The sequence below is a fragment of the Glycine soja genome, chromosome 18, assembly GCF_004193775.1.
Source record: "Glycine soja cultivar W05 chromosome 18, ASM419377v2, whole genome shotgun sequence".
Taxonomy (NCBI): domain Eukaryota; kingdom Viridiplantae; phylum Streptophyta; class Magnoliopsida; order Fabales; family Fabaceae; genus Glycine; species Glycine soja.
Window position 1 is genome coordinate 19,805,746 of NC_041019.1, and position 21,976 is coordinate 19,827,721.

Below are 21,976 nucleotides of genomic sequence, written 5' to 3' on the forward strand. Positions count from 1 at the left end.
GGTCCTTGATCTTGTAAAATTATTATGATTGGGTCCTTAGAGTTAGTTTGTGAAACAACTAGAAAATAACAATTTGTAGCTGTTTTAAAAACCTTAGCAACCCAATTAAAAAAATTACAAGATCAATGACCCAATTATAATTTTATTTATTTATTTGTGGACCTAATTAAAAATTCCCAAATCTTTCAGGGTCCTGCTTGTTAACTGAACCTTTTTTATATAATTAAAATTCATAATAAATATCTTTGAATATAAATTATATTATTTACAATGAATGATTTAAATTGTGATGATTATTTTTATCTATTTAAATTTTTTTAATAAAATAACTAATGAAATTTAATTTAGACATGGAAATAAAAGAGAGTAGATTGATAGATTGAAAGGGTGGGTTGTTAAGAAGATCGAGTATATAAAGATAAAAGGAGGGTAGTTTGAGTGGTTGAGAGAGAAATTTTGACTAATTGCAGAGGTAGTGTGCGAAATGCACATCAGAAAAGAAAAAAAATATTGAGGGAGTGAGAAGATTGAAATCCTCAAAGCTGTTTTACTGAACTGGGGGTTAGTTCAGAAGTTGTTGGCTATGGTGTTTATAGACCTTTTTTACTGTTAATTTTTGCTTCCATGTAATTCCTGTTCTGATATTTTTGTATGTTGTTGTTTTACTTATAATTTCAAAATGTGTACATGTCTTTTATTGATATAATTCATTTTATTCATTTGTTTCTCAGTACTTAGGCGTGTCCTCCTTCTGTTAATTTCATGAGTTTGTTTGTCATTTTGTAGGGTTCAAGTGATATTGATCAATTAGGAAAGATTTTTGCAACCTTTCTCCTAGCTCTTGACCTTATTATAGTAATGTCAATTTAGGGAAAAGTTGTAGACTCTCATTAATTATGTAAATTTTTGTATTATATAATTAAATGATTTTATAATTGTTCAAAATGATCTAAATATACTTTTGCTTCAAATCAATGTTTAGTGTATTTGTTAAACATTACAAAAAATAAAATAACACAAAAAAATTACAAAAAATAAAACAACACAAAAAAAATATACATACTAGGACAGTTATGCGCATAACCGTCTTAAAAAATTCTACATACTAAGACGGTTATCCCACCAACTGTCTTAGTATCTCATTTGTCTAAAGGAAAATCTAAGACGGTTCATTGTATAACCGTCTTAAAAAGTTCTATATATTAAGATGGTTATTTCACCAACCGTCTTAGTATGTTATATATCTAAATGGAAATCTAAGACGATTTTTTGTATAATCATCTTAGAAAGCGCTACTAAGACGGTTAGTCCCCCAATCGTCTTAATATGTAATTTGTCTAAATGAAAATCTAAGATGGTTCTAAGTCAAACTGTCTTAATATGTAGAACTTTCTAAGACGATTATACCAAGAATCGTCTTAGAAATGCAATCATTCTAAGGCGGTTTTTGTGCTTAAAATCGCCTTCGAAAACAGACACATGCTAGGACGGTTATTGAATAACCATCTTACTAACCACTATATTCTAAGACGGTTATTGTAAAACCGTCATAATAAATATGATGTAATATTATGATGTCATTTTTTATCACGGTTCCAAACCGTCGTAGAATATCCTGTAGAATTGACTTGAAATATCATAATTGTAGTAGTAAAATCTCAATCAAATTCTCCATTTAGAAAGATAATTTGGTACTTTAGTGGTTTGGTGCATTAAATATATCTTAAACCCCAAATTGTATTAGAAAGTCAAGTTTAGTAACTTCAGTACATAATGCTTTTGCCGCTCTTCATTGGGTAATTATTTGTGTTTATAACCTTCCAGTTATTCTTGGTGATGAACATTTTTGGCAAAGGATTTTCACTTTCTGAATTATTTGTTGTTTCCCTCATTGTTCCAATTAGGTTACACCGACAAAACTTGAAGGGCTTCTGGTTTCTCACCCTGAAATACTTGATGTTGTTGTCATCTCGTAAGTTTCACACACATGATCATCGTTATTTAATTATGTGTACGAAAGATATACTTATACAACTCATGTTATTAATAATTGGAATTCATAGTTGACTTCAATTTTGTAGATATCCCATGCTCAAGCTGGCGAGGTTCCAGTTGCCTATTTCGTTCGTTCACCCAATAGTTCACTGATAGAGGAAGGTGTTAAAAAATTTATTGCTAAGCAGGTAAGAGAAAAATAAACAACGAGCTTGGTTTGTGGCTTGCATTCATGAAATTATAAGATCTTTGATCTTGCTAAGACACAAAACAAACTAAATGGGGTTCTAAAAATAAAGTTCACAGATTAAAAATAATGTATGTTTTCACTGTATGTCCATTTATCACATTTAAACGACTTTTGTGTTGTTCAGTTGACACTCATTTTTTGTATTTGTTTGCAGGTAGCACCTTTAAAAAGATTATGAAGAGTCTCATTCATCAATGTTGTTCCTAAGACAACGTCGGGAAAAATTCTTCGAAGAGAGCTTATTGAGAAAGTAAGATCCAAAATATGATGATATTAGATGTAATTTTTTTTTCAAAACCATTTGAGGGTTTAAAATCCGAAGTAGAATGCAAGTCCAGAGCAAATCTGGAAAGGTATGACGATTGCCATAGTTGATCAAATTTGTATCTGGCTGGGAACCATACTCACTGAAAACACTTGTATACTAGCCAATACTTGACAAGGGAATACCCAATTTTACACAAAAAAGTACATCAAGTCATGTTAAATGATTCATTTTCTATTTAATTTAAATAAAATAAAAATTTACTTCACCTCTCATTCTCTACTATTATTATTATTAATTTTTTTGTAAAAAACATCGGTTTTGATCACAACCGATGTTATAAAGGCACATTCAATATTGGTTTTGACCAAAACCGATGTGGTAAGCACATTCAATATCGATTTTATCAAAAATTGATGTTGTATACGACTTTTAACATTAGTTTTTTCAGAACCTAAGCGCTTCAAAATATACAATTTTGGCCACATTTCTACATCGATTTTAATCATAACTAATGTAGATAATGATTTTCAACATCGATTTTAAAATCAATGTTGAAAATGTTAACTTTTAATGACAGCTGTTTCAACATCCGTTCTAGAACCGATGTTGAAACTCCTCTAAAACCAATGTTAAAGCCCTTTTATATAGTAATGCAGAAGACATCAAGAGATATATCATATGTCTAACAAACAATACTAAGACTAAAGGACATCAAGTCTAACAAAAAGTTTAAATATTAGTCTATCAAAGCCTTTGGTCATCTTCATTGAAAAAGGCAGTTGCTAAAGTTGTTTCATCAAGAAATAAATTGGCTATTTCAAGGATTCCACCCTTAAAGAGTCAACATCATGGAAGCTTCTCTTCCACCAGAAAAATTTGCAAACTCCAAATTGACTTGTCTCCTTACATCCACATAAGTATCTTCTAAAGCATTTCTTCATGGATCTTCACTCAACCACTCATGACTATGATATCTGCAACATTAAAAAAATATAAACACAAATTAATATATAACCCACAAAGAAATGCATCTAAAAAAATATAACCATAAATTAATTTAAGGATATAAAGTATTGCCTTGGTTTAAAGAATGTGCTACATAATGAAGAGGTGTGCTACTCTTAGTCCAATGGTTCATTAATATTTTGTGCACTACGTCATAAAAGGGTGATTCTTTATTTTTTGTCTTTCTTTCATGTCGCTATATGACTTGTCTCGCCTTTTCAATCATTGAATCTCACATTTCATATACCAAGTAAAGACAAGTCATATTAGTATCTGTTTTTCTAAGAACATCATAAATAGGAGCAACGAAAGAAAGTATGTAATCAAACTTGTCCCACCAAATATCATCCAATAAAGTTTCTTTCACTTTTTTTGCCTTTCCAACATCATCATCCTTGTAAGTAGACCATTCAGGACTAATAACCATCTTCTGGAGTCCTTCTTTCAAACTTCCAAACCTCTTGAGCATCACAATAGTTGAAGAAAATCTTGTAGGAGCAACAAAAAGCAACTTTAATGAGTTGAAGTTGATGTACATTGATAATCTCATAGAGTGTCTCATGATAAAATTAGCATAGTCTGCAATTTGTGTGATCCAAGAACATTGATCATAAGTGACATTGTTTTTCTTAGCACCCTTGGCTACACAAATATTTTTCAATGCAAGGTTCAAGGTGTGCACAATACAAAGAGTCTAATAGATGACATGAAACTCATTCTCTATGATCATACTTGCTGCCTTACATACATTTGATGACCCAACCTTCATAATTGCATCTTTGATCTGTTGAGAAATGAAATCCTTGTCTTTTATATCACCAAAGCAATTTACCGCCTTTAAGAAAATTGGTTCACTCTTAGTGATAGCCATGAAGTTGATAAGAGGTCTTCCTTGAGGATTACTCCACCTATCACTAACAATGGTCACACCTTTCTGATTCCATAAATTTCTTATTGGTTGCAAGAGGTTCTCCACATGGCTTCTCTCTGTTGTAAGCAAGGTAGTTCTCAACTTATTGTAACTTGGAGGCTTATATCCACTGAGATTAGGAGTATTGGTAGCATAAGAAAATGCCTCCCTATAATAAGGATTCCTTGCTAAATGAAATGGTAGCCCTAAAGAGAAAAACATCCTTGCAATTCTAGCATCAAGACCATCTCTGCCTTGCAAATTGAAACCTTTTTCTAAAGGTCTAGGGACTTTTAGAGGAGCACCATCTTGCGTTTGTTTCCCTTCACCAGATAGAGAGACACTTTTTTTCTTTGAATTTTGTATCTTCGAAGTTTCTCCATTGTCCAATTTTTTAATTCAGTAAGTTTTGGAGGAGGCACCTTTGAACAAGGTCTAACTCCTTCTCCCGAGATTTTTAGCAGGTGAGCCCTTACTCGGTGTAAGACCTAGTGAATGAGATTTTACACAAATTGCATTTGATCATGGCATTTCTCCCGCCAAGAGTCTTTTTTAAATTCATGACATATCTCCATAAAGGTTTAATTTGATCCTCTTGCTCCGTAGCTTCATTGGCACTACTCATCTCCATAATAAAAAAATGGATACAATAAGAATGAAGCAAAATAAAACATTGAACAAAACCTATATATGTATGAACGAGCACATCACCAGGGGGAAAAAGGGAAAACTTTGATTAAATAAAGAGAAAAATAAAACATCTTTGTTCTCTGATTGACCAAACAAAAAGAATTTTATTTATAACAAACCCAAAATTTTATATTATGAAATAGGAAAAATAAAACATAGAAAAGAGAAAAAAAACCCATAATTTTATATTATGAAATAGGAAAAATAAAACATAGAAAAGAGAAAGAAACCCAGAATTTTATGTATTTTGCATATTTAATGTACCCATAATTTATATACCCTAGCAATGCCCAAAGATTGAAAACAACTTTATACCCAAACACTATATTCGGATCCTATTATTCAGTTTTGCATTTAAAAAAATATTGGAATCCTATTAAAAATTTATATCAAAAGATAAAAACAAACAAAAAGCAATATACCCTTGTTTAAAATTTTGTTTATAATTGGCTAATTTTGTTGTGAAAAAGTGACGATAACACACACTGAATTAATTTGGACCACTTTTGTATTGAATTTTATATTACAAAAAAGCAATATGAAAGGTGCAAGTGCAAGTGTACAATGTAAAGAAAGAAAGAGAGAGAGGGAGCAGCAGAAAAAGACCACTTTTGTATTGAATTTTATATCATAAAAAAATAAAAGGTGCAAGCACAAGTGTGCAACATGAAAAAAAAAAAAGAAACAGGAAGCACAAAGAGAAACAAGGGCATAAAGAGAAACAGTGGCCTACTTGCGCAGGGCGACAAAGGCGATAGTGTGCAAGGCGACGGCGTGCGGTGACAGAGGCATTTGGTTTGCTTGTGAGAAATGTCAAGGAGAAGAAGAAGGTGCTTGATAATGAGAAGGATTTGTATTTGGTAAGCATTTATTTAATTTTCTTTTGAATAAATAATAAAAAATACAGGCGTGTTTACGTCCAGTTGTTGGGCTGCATCCAATCACGCGTGTCCAGCAACTTAATTGTGTCCGATGATGGAGGACACACTCGACACCGTGTCACACATGAGTCGGGTCTACGTCCGTTTCCAGCGCGAGTCCTACGCAGGACATGCCACTGAAGTGCTGCATCCATGCTTCTTAGATTGCAAATATACACTGGAATGTAACTGCAATTTAAAACCTAGACATGTAGTTTAAAATGGACAATTCGACGAAAACAATAAAATTGCCTTGCCACTACCAATAGGACATATGACAAGTAGTGCATAACCCATGTTATCAATCAAATTTGCAAGGTTTCGAAGAGTGCAAAAGGCTCGAAAGGAAGCGAGAACTACAATAATAATGTAAGTAGTGCACCAAACCGCTACGGCCAACAAAAAATTCAAGACATCAATGTAGCCTATAAACTTGAAAACTACTAAATATCAAACACAAATAAATAAATAAAACACTTCATTTTCAATTTATTTTTTTCCAACTTATTGTTTTTGCAATGTAAAATGCAACATTTGTGGGTTTTATCGAACGCATATAAGAGAAATAAGAATAATGAAAAATGCAAGCAAGTGCGTGAATGAGTTTTAATCATGATGAATAGAGAGGGGGGAGGGAGGGAGTGCTAAAGTCACCGTCACAGACGGACTTATGAGCTGTGTGAAAGTGTGTGACAACGATAGTGGATGCTTCAATAGATCCTTAAGGTTTGGATTGTGTGAAGTGTAGAGAAAGAACACAATGGAATGAAAAGTCTAACATCTTTTATTCTATACACAATAGACATCAATAACAAACAGGGGAAGTAGAAATGTAAAAAGTGAAATCATAACATTAGAAATTAGATCATACTCTACAATGGAGGCTTGATATGTAATAAAGTGAGTCAATCACCTCTTATTGAATTTTCCATTGAAGAGATTGAAGCATAGATGCTAGGATTTTTGTAAGGACCACAAATTAAATTTAGACTGGTAAATGTATAACCACATGTTCAGGAAATCATTGACAAAAACATTAGAAATTGAAAACTCAAGCAAAGGTGTTATAGGTCATACAATTAGTTTGAGCATTATCCTTCTACATCCTCATATACACTAGCTCTGACTTTGATCAATATCAGTATACTTACAAATGACATTCATAATCAAAAATGAAATCAAACAAACACAAATGCAAATCCAACATAGTTTGGTGGAAACACAACCTACAAACCCTAGATTATAGACATGAAATGCAAATTAATGAAACCAAACAACAAAAACAGGATTGAAACACAGATGAACAAGAACAAAAACCTACATTACATAGATGGGAGAGCGAGAGAGACTAACTTGGATGAACCTCCTAGAGAGAGATTGAGCGCTCTCTGAATCAGAGAGAGAGGATCGAGAAAGAGATCATCGTTGCGAGAGAACCATCATCGTTGAGAGAGAAAACAATTGTGAGAGAGGAATGAGCGAGAGATTGAGAATGTGAGTGTGCATTGCCACGAAAGTGTGCATGTGTCCTGAAAGAAGTGGAGCGAGCCAGCGAGTCTGTGTAAGATTTTTTAAGGAATTTGAAATCCTAAGATTTTAGTTAAGGCCAAATGTCAATTTGATGTGTATGAGGGCAATAAATTGATCTCTCAAAATGAAAATTTTAAATTTAATTTTCGAATGTCAAAAAGTATGATAGATTAGTCTGTAAACAATTTAGTGACAAATTGATCCTCAAAAAATAAATTTTATTATCAATTTGATTCTTGAACATTACAACTTAATGATAAAACAATCTTATAAATTTAATGACAGTATCAATCTGTCATATTTTTTACACACCCAAAGATTAAATTTGAATTTTTTATCTTTCTAAGAATAAATTTATCATCATTCCACACTTTTAAGGACCAAAATAAATATTTGCCCATTTAGTTATATAAAAATAGACTAAAATATGTTTTTCGTCCCTATAAATATAAAAAAATTTGGAATCCGCCCTTGCAAATTTTTTGATATGTTTTTTGTCCTCATAAAATTGAAATGTGTTATTTTTTGACCCGGAGCTAGCTTGGAAGAATCCAAGCCTAAGTGTTTGATGCGTGTCCACTAAAAATTGGACACGTGGAGCTATGTCACCAACCTGCACCCACACATCACCCCCCCTCACCATTCGAGACCAACCACCACAACTTCAACCATCGTGTGACCAACCACCACCCTACCCATCTCCTTTGCATCCCGCCATCACCTACACCACCTCCTCCACTATGCACCACTACCTGCACGAGCCACCCTGCCACCAACCCCAACACCACCAGATTTGATGATGGTGTTTGGCTGGTGCGGGTAGTGGCGCGTGGTGGAAGAGGTGGTGCAGGTAGTAGTGCGACAGGTGGTGGCTGTTATTGGTTTGCGAGAAAGGGGTGTTTTGAAAGAAGAAGAAAATCCTAATCAGCTCAAATTGTGATTTTATTTCCTTTTATTACAATTTTTGGTGATTTTTAACCTCAAAAATTGTATTTTATAATTTTTTTTTAAAAATACTAGAGGCTCGAATTTATCCAAGCATAACTCTAAGTAAAAAAAATAACACATTTCAATTTTATGAACATGAAAAAAATATAAAAAATTTTGTAGAGATAAATTTCAAACTTTCCAATATGTATAAAGACGAAAAACATATTTTAACTTTAAAAATACCCTAACATAATACTGAAATTTCAAATTCTTCTCAATTCTACTAAGAAGCAATTAAAATTCTTTAAAAAGTTAAATTATCCCATTAAATTTTTATATCCAAACACATGCTACATGGTTTTTTTGAAAAGATTGTGTTTGGGTTTGGATACTTACTGGATCGTGGTCGTACTTAAACGAAACCTCGTCTATTTAATTCTTTTCCATGAAAAACAGCGATAAAAAACACAACATAAAAAATTAACGAATTGTTAACTTTTTTTTAAGTCTCTCCATTTAAACAAACATATTTAAATATGTGTTTTTAGGCTATATTTGGCCTAATTTTTCTCTCTTAAAAGTTGCATTAAAGTTAATGCTCAGACTAAGGGTTTTCAAAATAAAATTTATTTGATAGTTTTCATTTGGTTTAATTTTGAATCTTCTTTTAAATTAAAAATTGTTTAGTGGAAGACAATTGAATTTATTTAAAAATAGTTTCCTCACTCAATGGAAGAATATATTGATAAAAAATATCATATAAAATTAATCTGATTAACATAAATTTATTTTAATGATAATAAAAATACATAAAGTATTGAAATATTTACATATAAGAATTTTAATTTATTTTCTTTATTTTGCAATGTGTGCCAAGATGGTAGTTTCATAAGTTGATATTGGATCGTTTCTTCATAACAACTAGGGTGGGCAAGGGTAATAGTAACCTGATACTTATCTCGTTTGATAAATACTCCTCTCCTTACCTTTGCATGTACTCATTAAGAGGATACATGTGAATTTTTTTAATATTAGCTTATATATGTCGGTATTCATGGATATTTACAAAATAACTCAATTTTTTTTAAAAGAATACTTATATTTTCTTTTAAAAAATAATTTTGATAGTTACAACTGAAATTATTTGTATATTCTACCTAATTAAAAATATCCATGCATAATTCTTAAAAAATAAAAACAGTAACAATAAAAAATTTACTTTGTGAGTTCCAAACAAAATTATCTAAAAATTACTCTCTAAAATATAAACTTAAACAAAACTACACTAAAATATAAGTTCAAATAAAATTATACTTCAAAATATAAGTACAAATAAAAAATAAAATAAAAATATTTAAGTATTTTTATATTAACGGGTAATGAGTATTCCTGAATACGAGTACTATGATATCCGTCTTCGCTACTTAGATTCCTTATCCACAAATATCCATTAAAGACACTTATATTTTATTCGTTGCGAATATTTTCTAACATCAACTTGTTAAAGTGTTTGTAACTCATGATTATAGTTTCTTCGATTGAGTTTGATTGTGTGTCATATTAACAACTTATTTATTTGCATTCTCACAAAAAATAGCAACAATTAATAATTGTTATGACTTTCTTATTGAAAGGGTTATAGGTCTGAATACTCACCAAACAACCCTAGGTTAACTCTACAATAATGTTAACTAGGGATGACAATTGATAGGTTTAAGTAGAGTCTTATAATACATGTTTCTATACGTGTGTTTTACAAAAATAAATGTACTCAGTCCCATACCTACAGAGGACAATAACTTTAATCCCCATCTTTGTATACTTTATTTATGTATAAAGTTAATAAATCAATAAAATATATTAATTAAACAAATTGTTACAAGTAAATTCAAAATTTACTCTGAAATAATCTAATTATAACAAAACATCCACACATAATATTAAAAACAAGCAAATATAACATTGATTCATCCAAACTCAATTCATAAATAAACAACATTATAAAGGTAGGTCATTAAATAAGTACAAATTTACACTACTAATTTGAAGAACTAAATTACATAAAATATTGATTTATGATTGGAAGTCAATCTTAAAAGAACTTGTCAACAAAGTTATAAATTTATACATAAAAGTAAACAATAGTTCAATATTCTTAGCAAATTTAATATAAGATATGTTGAATTAGAGTTCACTACTCTTTGTTAGACATGACTGTTAATTATAAAATTAGATAAATATATATTTTTATAGAAGAGTATACATATAATATAATTATTTACTTACGTAACATAATTTAATTACATTAATGTATAATATATATGTCATGTGTGGGCGGGGTAGGGTGGATATTATTGTACCAGCAACCGCATCTATCCTTGCAAAAAAATACGGGTAAATACCTGGCCCATCCCTAGCCCTAGTGAGCATGTAATTACTCTCGTGGCTAGTAGATACTTTTTGTAGGTACTCATAGGGTTCTAATCCATTTTGTCATCCCTAATGATAACAACTCTAATTTAGCTTTCAAACTTTCTCTTAGGTAGTTTTTGGTTTAAAGGGGTGAATTTATGCTAAAAGTGAATTAAGTTGAATTGGGGTGAAAGGAATGAGGTGAGAATGTTTGGTGGGAGTGAAAGTAAGATGAAAGTTTTAAAAAATTGGTGGGACTCATGCCTCTCGAGATGAAAGTTGCTTATCACAAGGGTCTCGAAAAAACAAGTTTTCACTTTTCAAAATTAATCCTCTCTACACCTTTGTTATCCTTGTGACTGCTTTTTTTCCGACTATTCTCTACATAATTGATTATCATGTTAACATAATTGGTTATGTATTCACTACATCATTTGAATTTGGTTGACTTGGTCTCGGGTTGGCACATAATCAATTATGTTTATAGTATAATCGATTAGGTGGTCACTAATTCTTAAACTTTGCTTTCACATGACCTCAAATCTAGTTGCATAATTGGTTATGCAATTAACATAACCAACTAACAACCTTTAATTAGTAAAAAAAAGTGGAAAAAAAATTGTCCCACCTTAATGGGGTAAATTGGGCATTTGCCTCATCTATATTTTATTTATTTATTCCTTTTAGTATTTACATACCTCTTTAATTCAAATCTTTTATCTCTTTTATACCATCTTTTATTTTATACCCTCTTTCATCTCAATCAAACAATATCACTTTACACTCTCTTTTCACTCTTTTTTTTTTTATCTCTTTTCATTCATCACACTTTCATCCATTTTCATCCCTTCTTACCAAACACATCCTTAATGATAACAACTCAAATTTAGCTTTCAAACTTTCTCTTATTTTGGTTATATAAGTAAGTTTTAAACTAGTTTTTAGTTGTCTCTATTGAACTTATGGTTATACAAGATTTTGAGATTGAAAGTTATAATCATGAGTTGAATCTCAGTTACATTTGCGAGAACTTCTCATTTTTTTTCTTAACTAAACTATTGATGGCAAAATGAATTGAAAAATATATGTATGTAATGTTTTTGTTCTAAGTTTATATTTTAAAATATAATTGGAGAAGAATATGTGTGTATTCAAAATAAAATCATTGTGAAAAGAACAACTATTTTATTTAAATAATAGAAGTTCTAAAGGAAGACAAATAAATTATTTTATTTTGAATAAAAATATTTTAAATGTAACAAATTTAATTATTTTATTCATTTACAAAATTTAAAAAAAAATAAAGGAATTTGGTTATTTTATTGAAAAAAAGGACTATGTATCGTTAATGCAAAATAGTTTTATATTGTCATCCAATCACAAATTACCATTTATAATAAGTTTGATTATTTTTTTAAAATGATCTTAAAATTCAAATCAATGATAATTTGTAATTAGATGATAATGAAAAATTATTTTACATTGGCAATACATCACTATTAAACTCTATTTTATTGAAATAAAAAAAAAATACTTTATCCAAACAAGAATATTTGTCAAGGGGATCTAACTCTTGATGAAATAGAATGTGTAAGTTATTGTAAACTTATGACATTGTCTTTTAATTCTCACATATTAAAAAAACACAAATATTTGAAAATAAAATAATTTAATGCATTTGAAATTCTTAAATCTTTCGTACAAACACAACCTAAAAGCCAAAGCAAGTTTATTTCTTCTTAGCACTGTTGAGAGAAACCAAACATTTGTTAGTCATTAATTTTAATAGTAAACATCTTAAATTCGTTAAAATTCATCACAAAGAATTTTCCTCTCCGCTTTTTGTGGTAGACAAAACTTCTTCCAGAGTAAAACTTACATGTCCATAAAGGCATAATATCCATTTGATAAATACTAACATCACTCTAAAAAATTATTCAAAATCACAATTTTGTGAACCTCACCTTTTATTTAATGAAGTAAACTAATGATTTATAATTTCTAATAAATTTTAGTTAATATAAAAAAAACATTAAAAACGATTATTTAAAAATTGCGTTATCATTTCTCATATTCCCTTTTCTGCAAATAGATTACCAAATTGAAGAGATGCCAAACCAGAAATGCATTATGAATTGCAACAAAAATATATTGTAACTATACAGGTTTTGGTGCCCCATTGTTCAGTGCAAACAGCGATGATAAGATCTAACAGTTCTAAGCACAACTAAAGCTCTCGGTGGCACCAGCAAATATAACAAATGATGTTACCATGTACAAGAGAAGAATTGTCAGGCATCAATGAACCGCAGTATTTAACAAAACCCCCCGAGATTGATGCCACGCAAACCGGTTCAGGAGCCCAAAAAAGAATTAGATCCGCGCCATTTGTTTGTCAGGTTAAGATTAATAACCAAAAATTTCGTTGATTCACAGGAGAAGACCAATAATGCTGTCTTAACTTATCTATAACTCAAACTGTGCTCTCAAAAGAGACTTGAGAATGAGCAAGATGCCTGGGTTTTGGATTGGATGAAGCAGCAAGGCCCTGAAGCAACTTCACAACATCAGAAGCATCATCAAGAAAATACTTGGCCTTGCTAGGCTTCCTACCCACAGTGCAGGCAAAGATCTCTGGAGCTGATGGTAATGATGGGCACGAAACTGTCCTCAAAATGCTCTCAAACATGTCCTCATCGGACCTATCATCTCCAATGCACAGCACAAAATCTGGTGGATTGCCGCCATTAACCATGGTCATAAGAACCTGTTCAGCTACCAACCCCTTGCTTATTCCCTGCAGAGAGCAAAGCAATGCTTTGATTAAGTCCACTCCAGTCTGAGGAGTTTCAGATTGAGGAAGATGAGGCAAAGGAATTTGAAAAATACCTGTGGCTTAACTTCAACAATATGCTGACCTCTCGTAACAGCTGCTGGTTCATTAGCAAGCACACTTTCCAAGTGATCCAACAATTCTTTGGCTTGGCAAGAACCAAAATCAGGGTCTGCATCTTGATGATGCCACACCAAAGCACTCTCCTTAACTTCAATATTAGAACCATCAGTTGCTTCTGTATACAACTGCATCACAGGTTCCACCATCTTTTTCCAATCAAGGTCCGCAGATAAGTGACTTGCTTCCCATTCTGAATCTTTGTTCCACCTGCAAACAATAAAAGAAGAAAAAAAAAACCTTGTTATACTTTTTTTGAGGGAAAGGAGGGGGAGGGAGAGGGAGTTACAAATTAGCCCAATCTTCCTGACATTAAAATGACATACCTTAAAAAGTACCCATGTTCTGCTGCAAGTCCAAGCATTTGGCATGAAGTAAACCATTCACTCAGTGAATCCCTCCCCCTCCCACTAACAATGAACACAATATTCTTGGGATTGTTACACAGAGCATTTAAGACAGAGATGACTTCAGGGCTGGGGGTTTTACTTATGGAAGATTGAGGTACAACAGTACCATCATAATCAAGAAAGATGGCCCTTCTATTGGTTCTCTTGTATGCTGAAACAATATGGTCAATTGACAGCTTCCTGAAACCATGAGAAAGAGAAACAACTCTGAACCCCAAGCCCAAACCAAATCCCCAGCATCTTTTGGTGTAATGATCTTTGCAGGCTCTCTCCAAATCCAGCATAAAGCTGTGCGCCCAATATGCAACATCATGAGAACTCACATACCGATAGTGTTTCTCATGGCGCAACTGCTTCTCTGAAACACTCATTGTAAGGGCTGCATACATAGCATCGGCTACGGCATCTATGTCCCAGGGATTGACCCTTATTGCCCCACTAAGAGAAGGTGAACAACCAATGAACTCAGACACCACAAGCATGCTTGTACGAGGAGAATCACTTTTTCTATCCAATGCTTCATCTAGTTGTGCAGTTCCCTGTCTGCAGACGATATATTTGTATGGGACTAAGTTCATACCATCCCTTACAGCATTAACAATGCAACATTCAGCTACAGCATAATAGGCACTCTTCTCAAAGCGAGGAACAGGGCGGTCAATGAGAATGACTGGCTGATAATTATTTGAGCTATATGTATCGTTGATTCTCTGGGCAATTAAATATGTTTCGTTCTTTGCTTCCTGAACATCCTTCCCCGAGCCCCTTGCAGGATTTACAATTTGAACTAGGATAACTTTGCCCTGCAAATCTGGATTCTGCTGCAGCAGATGCTCCACAGCTAGAAGTTTCAGACTAATGCCCTTAAAAATATCCATGTCATCAATACCAAGAATTACTTTCTTATCCTTAAACTCTTCCTGAACCTCTTTTAGTTTAGCAGATGTAGAAGAAAGATTAAACACAGATTCAAGCCTACCCATGTGAATGCCTACAGGCAAAATTTTAATAAATATAGTGCGGCCAAAGTAATCAAGCCCTATATGTCCTCGCTTAGATTCATAGTCCAGACCTAGCATTCTACTGCAGCAAGAAAGAAAGTGGCGAGCATAATCAAATGTATGAAAGCCAATTAAATCAGAGTTCAACAATCCCCTCAAAATTTCATCCCTTACTGGTAAAGTTCGGTAGATTTCAGATGAAGGGAAAGGACTATGCAGAAAGAACCCAAGTTTAACCCGATTATATCGCTTCCTCAAGAAAGTAGGCAAAACCATTAAGTGATAATCATGAACCCAAACAAAATCATCATCAGGATTAATTACTTCCATGACCTTGTCTGCAAATATTTTGTTTGCAGAAACATAAGCCTGCCAAAGTATACGGTCAAAGCGATCACCGTGATCTGGGCATATAGGTAGCATATAATGAAAGAGAGGCCAAAGTTGCTGCTTACAAAATCCAAGGTAGAACCTTTTTTGGAGATCATGGGGAAGAAAGGTAGGTACACAATTAAATTCATCCAGCAATCTCTGAGCAACTGCATCCTGCTCACAGGCATCTATTTCAACCTTGAGAGAACCCACATAGATTACCTCACTATCAGCAGAAAAACCATCTTTTAATTGTAACAAAATTGAATCCTCATCCCAACTGAAAACCCATTTAGCAGTTTCTATATCTCTTTTAGCCTGCACTGGCAACATGTTTGCCACAATGATTTTCCGCTCCCTACATCCAGAAGAACTAACATCTGAATCCCCATCATTACAACCATAACCATCCAGGTCCGAAATAATTCCAGGAACAGTCATAACCCTTGGAAGAGCTCTTGGGGTGCAAGGAAAATCAAGAAAGTCTCCACTAGCTAAGTCAAAGAGATTAGCATATGATCTTGAAGCCATGACTGGACAAGGGGATCTTTCTTCAATTCTTTCTATCAATTCATACAAAACAAACATATGAATATCAAACAACATTTCCAACAAGTATCCTACAAATATCATATCATAGGACTCCAAGTAAAAAAGAAATTGACAGACTGCATTCCCCATGGGATCAACAAACACTAGTTATCTGGTATGAATCTCATAATACTTCATTTCAGGAACATTTACTAAAGGTTCTCATGTAGTTGTTATAACAAAAATTACTTCATTAATAGCTATTAATGCAAGTTTTAAACATCAAGGTGGTTCAAATAGAGGACTGCTGAACAATAAGCACCAGGATGTGATTAAAGATGAAAAGGCATGACATGAGTAAATATAAGTCAGCTAGGAATGCCAACTCTGACACATGGATTTATCTGGAGAAAACAGTTAGGTTAATGTTAACTGAGATGATAATCATTGTCGTAAATGTTGTACACAAAATTAGAGAACTCTTGATAGCATTTATTTCTCCCTAGTCTTCCAAAAACAATATAGAAAAACAAATGAGCAAATAAGTAACAATACTAGTGAATCAGTGTGAATAACGCCAAAGATGAAATGTAAGTGAACCTGTTATGAGTTATGACATACATGATGAGATAATCATTTCCAGAAGACACACATCCTAACTATGCTATTCTCCTAGTTTTGGTAAGAGACAAGCACAGTACGATATGGACATGGAGTAAACAGAGATTGCATCTTTAATATTGACACCACACCAGAAAACAAAAATCTGGCACTCACAAACAGCAAGCATTCATAATGCAGTTAACATCTCAAAAGTGCTAACATGAAATTACCATGATACTCCCAAGAATATCACAAAATTTCAATTCTGTTTGCGAAAAAGCTCTTCTAATTTAACTGTAAATCCTAAATCATGAACCACCACATGAGAAAAAACAGATGGATTCCCTTTAAAAATGATAATGTCATTTCGTCTTATCTATAGGCACTTAGGCACACCCAAATATAATAAACAGATTCTATTCCCCACAGATTACTGATAATGCTATACGAATGCACTAATCTTCATGGCATTGATTCCCACAGTTCAAACTACAAAGCTAGCGTAAATCTCGGCATGTAGGAACTCTGTAGGAATCCAACTTCACACACCATTCTCCAAGTTCACAGTATGTGTGAAACAGTGAAATATAAAACCCTCATTCTGGGTGATAAAAATATGATAAACCCCAACCCCCGCATCCAAATAATACAAAATGGTCTCAAAATTTCAATCAAAATACATTGATTGATTATATCCTACCACTTTACTCTTGAAAAAGTGCTTCGAAGCCTCATCTAGCCAAAGCACCAAACAAAATCTATTTAGAGGAAAATCACAAGGTTTTGAGTTATCTCTTCAAAAAACACTTTCCATTCCAACACCACAAATTAATTTTTTTTTAAAAAAAAAACAGCCCAAAAAAAGCACTAAACATAGGGCATAAAATACATAAACAAAAAAATAAACAATTCTGAACATATTTGTTTCTAAAAAAAAGCTTATCACAGGAGAATCAGTTCCAGAAAAAACGATTGGGATTCGAAACTGTTATGTCCCAAAAAAGAAAGAAAGAGATTAACAGGACTTAGAGACTGAAAATCAAATTCAAGCAATTATCACATTATGAAACTTCACGTAAACGACGCCGTCTTTTTACAATTCCCTTCCGAAACACCAAACTAACACCCACTAATTCACTAACCGAACAAAAACGCGAACGATCGGGCTCGTTCGGTTCCCGAGAAAACCGTAACTGCAAATAAACGCTTCAGAAAAACCAGGAACCAGCAATTCAATTCAAAACACGGATAAAAAATCCAAACAAAAACAAAAACAAAGAAACAAACAGGGTAACCTCGAGTAATCACGACTCGCTCGCTCCGAGTCTCACCTTTCCGGCGACAGAGGCGGCTAGATTCCGGCGAAGCGATGAGAGAGAAAGTTGAAACTGCGCTCTTCAGAGAGAGAGAAAGAGAGAAGTTTCGTTTCGGTTTTGGAGAAGGGAAGAACAAAACACGAACGGCAACTGCAAGATTTTTTTTTCTTTTTGTTTTAATTTATACTAGGGAAGAGAGGCAAGTTTCTCTAAATTTTTTGAATAATAAAAATTAAATACAGTAATGAAATATATATCTCAATGAAATAATTTTTATTATTAATAATTGAGTTATTACTGTGGAGAACAAAGAAGACACGGGATGATGGATAAAATTTTAAAATTTTTTAATTAATTTTTGCCTACTTGACATGTTGGATAGAAACTCACTCATGTGTCCATTAACAACAACCTTCACTGCCGTTGCTTTTCCAACCATGAATCAGTTCTCCTTTTCATTTTTTGATATCTTTATTTTTATTTATTTTCACTTCTTCTCCTTTCAACATTATACCTTTTTCTTGCGATAAATAAATATTGATGAAAAAAAAGTCATACACCGCTATTCAATTATAATAAATTTATTAACTTTTATAATAATTATTTTAAAAACTATATTAATGATAATTTGTGATTAAATTATAATATAAAAATGATTTATATTGTTGATCATTAAATTCATATATAAATTGCATATTAATTCTAAAATAAAATCCCCTATTTGTTTATATTTAATTTTTTATTTGTTCTAAAATATAATTGTGATTCTTTATATGATTTTTTTTAAATTTAATTATCTAAATTTAAAATAATTTATTTTGGTCTTTTAAATAACTTTACTAAATCACATTTAAAATAGTTTATAGTGTGTTTGTATTCGCATTTAAAACTCATATCTTTTAAAACTCATATCTTGTAATTTTTTCATCAAATATATAAAAGGATGTAAGATATTTTATCTTCATAGCATTGATACGGATATCTATTAAATTTATTTATAATTAATTTCATGACCACTCAAACTAATAATTATTGATTATAATGCCTATTTGATTTGATTTGTTGTTCAGGAATTAATTGTGAGTTCAAAATTAATTTTGAATATATTTTTTTATATTTGGTTTCATCGTACAAGAATTTAAAATTAATGATGAATATAAGAGTAATTCTAAGTTAAAATAACTTTAAATAATTTTGTTGGATCCAAAATTTTATATTAAATTTTATTTATAAATTAATTTTATAATATAAAATTCAAATATAAATTATATATTTTAAAAATCAATTTTACAAGATCATTTTCATTAAAAATTTACCCACCTTCAAACTCGGGCGTAAAGCCACACAATTTAGCTCCTACTGTACATGAATTTCTACGTCAAATGATCTTATCAACACGTGTACAAACACGTTAACCAACTTGGTGACATGAGATTTTTTTTTTAAGATATCAATCAAATTAGATGAACGTTTATAACGTTAACCAAAATTAACATCATTAATTAAAAAAAAAACTGGAAAAAAAGGAAATTTTTGTCTAACAAAGATATTTTAATTCAGAAGACTAAAATACTTTTATTTTTAAAACTTTAAGACACTAAATTGAAATTTAAAAAAAATCCAGATGAGATATCAAAATTTTATTATAGCTTTTATTTTTTTTATTGTTCCCTTTTGTAAGTATTTTAATATATCCTTTTTATGCATCCATGTGTGCATTTGATTTGATTTTAAATATTAATTATTATATGGGTCAAGTGGGAATCCTTTATCCGCATCCTTATCATTAAGTGTGGTTGAATATCTTATTCTAAGTTTTCAAATACAGTACAGTTCAGTTAACCAAAACGAAATACAAACACCTACTCCTTAACAGGTGATAAAAGACAATTTAATTTAATATAAAGTTTAATATTTATATTCTGGCAGGATAAAAAAAAATAGTTTTGCATGCTAATTGTTTAAATTATTTTAAAATAATAATTTTAAAAATTAATAAATTTATCATATATGACTGATTACGATTAGATGACTATATAAAAAACTTATGCTTAAATGTAATTATAGTTTTCTATTTTGTTAGATTCGTAATTTTGATCTCTTTATTTTAAAATTGAGATATTTGATTTTTTTATTTTAAAAATATACGATCTTATTCCTCCTAATTTTAAAATAGATATATTTAATTCTTATATTTAAGAAAATTTATAATTTTGGTCAAATTTTTAATTTTATTTATATTTTTTTTCTTTTGATCCAATTAAATCTTAAATCTAACATATTCATTTAAGGTATCATTAAAAAATTATTTAAGTAATCATAAAATAAAAAATAAAACATAGACAGAATTAAATATTAAATCAAAATTATAAATTTTCTAAAATACAAAAACCAAAATTGTGAATTTTCAAAAACATGAAATCAAATATTTATATTTTGAAATAAGAAAATCAAAATTATAATTTTTTTAAAAAAAATACAATGATCAAATATATCACTTTTAAAATAAAAGAATCAAAATTAGAAATTAAATAAAATAAAAAAGTCAAAATTTCATTTTAAGCCAAATTTTTACATTATTAATTCATAACTCTTTCTCTCTTTAATATAACGTACTATCATTTAACATTTCACAATTCACACCGTTCCTTCCATTCAATATATTCTTTATTATATACCAGGTGTTGCCCTGGCCTCTTATCCCTATTAAATAATTATCTAATTATAGTCAAATTTATACAACTTGCAGAGTGGTGATCCTCTTTGCTAAACCTTATTTTTAAAAAATATATATTTATTAATGGGTTGTTAAATACATTATCCTTTGTCAACCGAGTCCTTTTTATCTGGAGAGAAAATTTTAAAAAAATTGTGTATGCATGCGGGTATATACTATATACGGGTTTTTTTTTTTAAGTTATTTCACACATCATGCATGAATAAATGACCCTTCTTAATTCCGATTTTTGAACACACAAAAAGCCTCATGTGTTGTTCCAAATTTTTTAACAACCCTTTGGAGATAGGTTACCGCATAAACAGGTGTTGCCCTTTCTATTTTAGATAAACAATCTTTTCTCTCAAATCAAAATCATAGCAACTACTAATTATCCTTAAAACAATTATCCACCTTAATTTTATTTTCTTTTTCTTCGAAACAAATACGTTTCATGTGGGAGGGGAAAGGAACTCTACTCGCTTTATGTGGCCCTAACCCCTGAATGAAAAATGCACGTTGATTTAACTGCGCAACTGTATATGGATATTATGGTCAATTTTATTGATTTTGTAGTTAATAAGGTGCAAGTACATATGTTAATAGTACACATGTTAATTTTACAACAAAATCATCACCCCTAGTAACAGGCAAGATTTTTTCGTACATGAATGTAAGTCATGCACCTGTCAGAACACCATCACTCAATCTTAGATTTTAAATCATCTTTGCTTGAGTAAAATGTTATATTTATTAATTTAAGTCCAAACAATAGCCTTATAATATCTTCCTTGAATAAATTTATTAAAAGCAAAAAGTACATGCATATATGTATGGCACTCATTGTAACATGATTATCTTCCATAAAGAATTCCTATGGTCTAAATGCCGACAAAATAAAAACTTATGGTCTAGATAAATAAAAATATAAATAACTTGAGTAAAGTATAATGGCCCCTTAATTATTTACAAAACATTATAGTGAGTACTTATATAAAGAAGTTTGCTATAAATGTTCAAAAAAATAAATTTGTGTAATATCAAGAAACTTAAGAGTATTAGTGTAGTTTATTCACAAAACTCTTTGTGATGTTATTTAATCATAATTCATGATAAAAATTTTTAATTAAATGATAATCACTTTAAATTTTAAATTTATTATAA

The 21,976-nt window shown here is 31.0% G+C and overlaps 2 protein-coding genes across 3 annotated transcripts; both read right to left on the minus strand.

Moving 5' to 3' along the window:
• Positions 1-3,750: 3,750 nt before the first annotated feature.
• Positions 3,751-4,650, minus strand: LOC114397060. The gene is made up of 2 exons (XM_028359188.1): positions 4,251-4,650; positions 3,751-4,160 (listed from the first exon to the last, which is right to left on the minus strand). Exons 1-2 carry the CDS (start codon positions 4,648-4,650, stop codon positions 3,751-3,753), a joined length of 810 nt encoding a protein of 269 aa, XP_028214989.1.
• Positions 4,651-13,011: 8,361 nt separating this feature from the next.
• On the minus strand, positions 13,012-18,279 carry LOC114395480 (probable alpha,alpha-trehalose-phosphate synthase [UDP-forming] 10). Of its 2 annotated transcripts, none has more exons than XM_028357274.1 (4): positions 18,076-18,279; positions 14,190-16,209; positions 13,800-14,073; positions 13,012-13,707 (listed from the first exon to the last, which is right to left on the minus strand). In XM_028357274.1, the coding sequence occupies exons 2-4, from the start codon at positions 16,175-16,177 to the stop codon at positions 13,384-13,386; spliced, it is 2,586 nt and encodes an 861-aa protein (XP_028213075.1). In that variant the 5' UTR covers positions 16,178-16,209; positions 18,076-18,279; the 3' UTR covers positions 13,012-13,383. The 2 variants fall into 2 exon arrangements, with proteins under 2 accessions (XP_028213075.1, XP_028213074.1); XM_028357273.1 differs by having other exon boundaries at positions 18,112-18,278.
• Between the last annotated feature and the right edge of the window lie 3,697 nt (positions 18,280-21,976).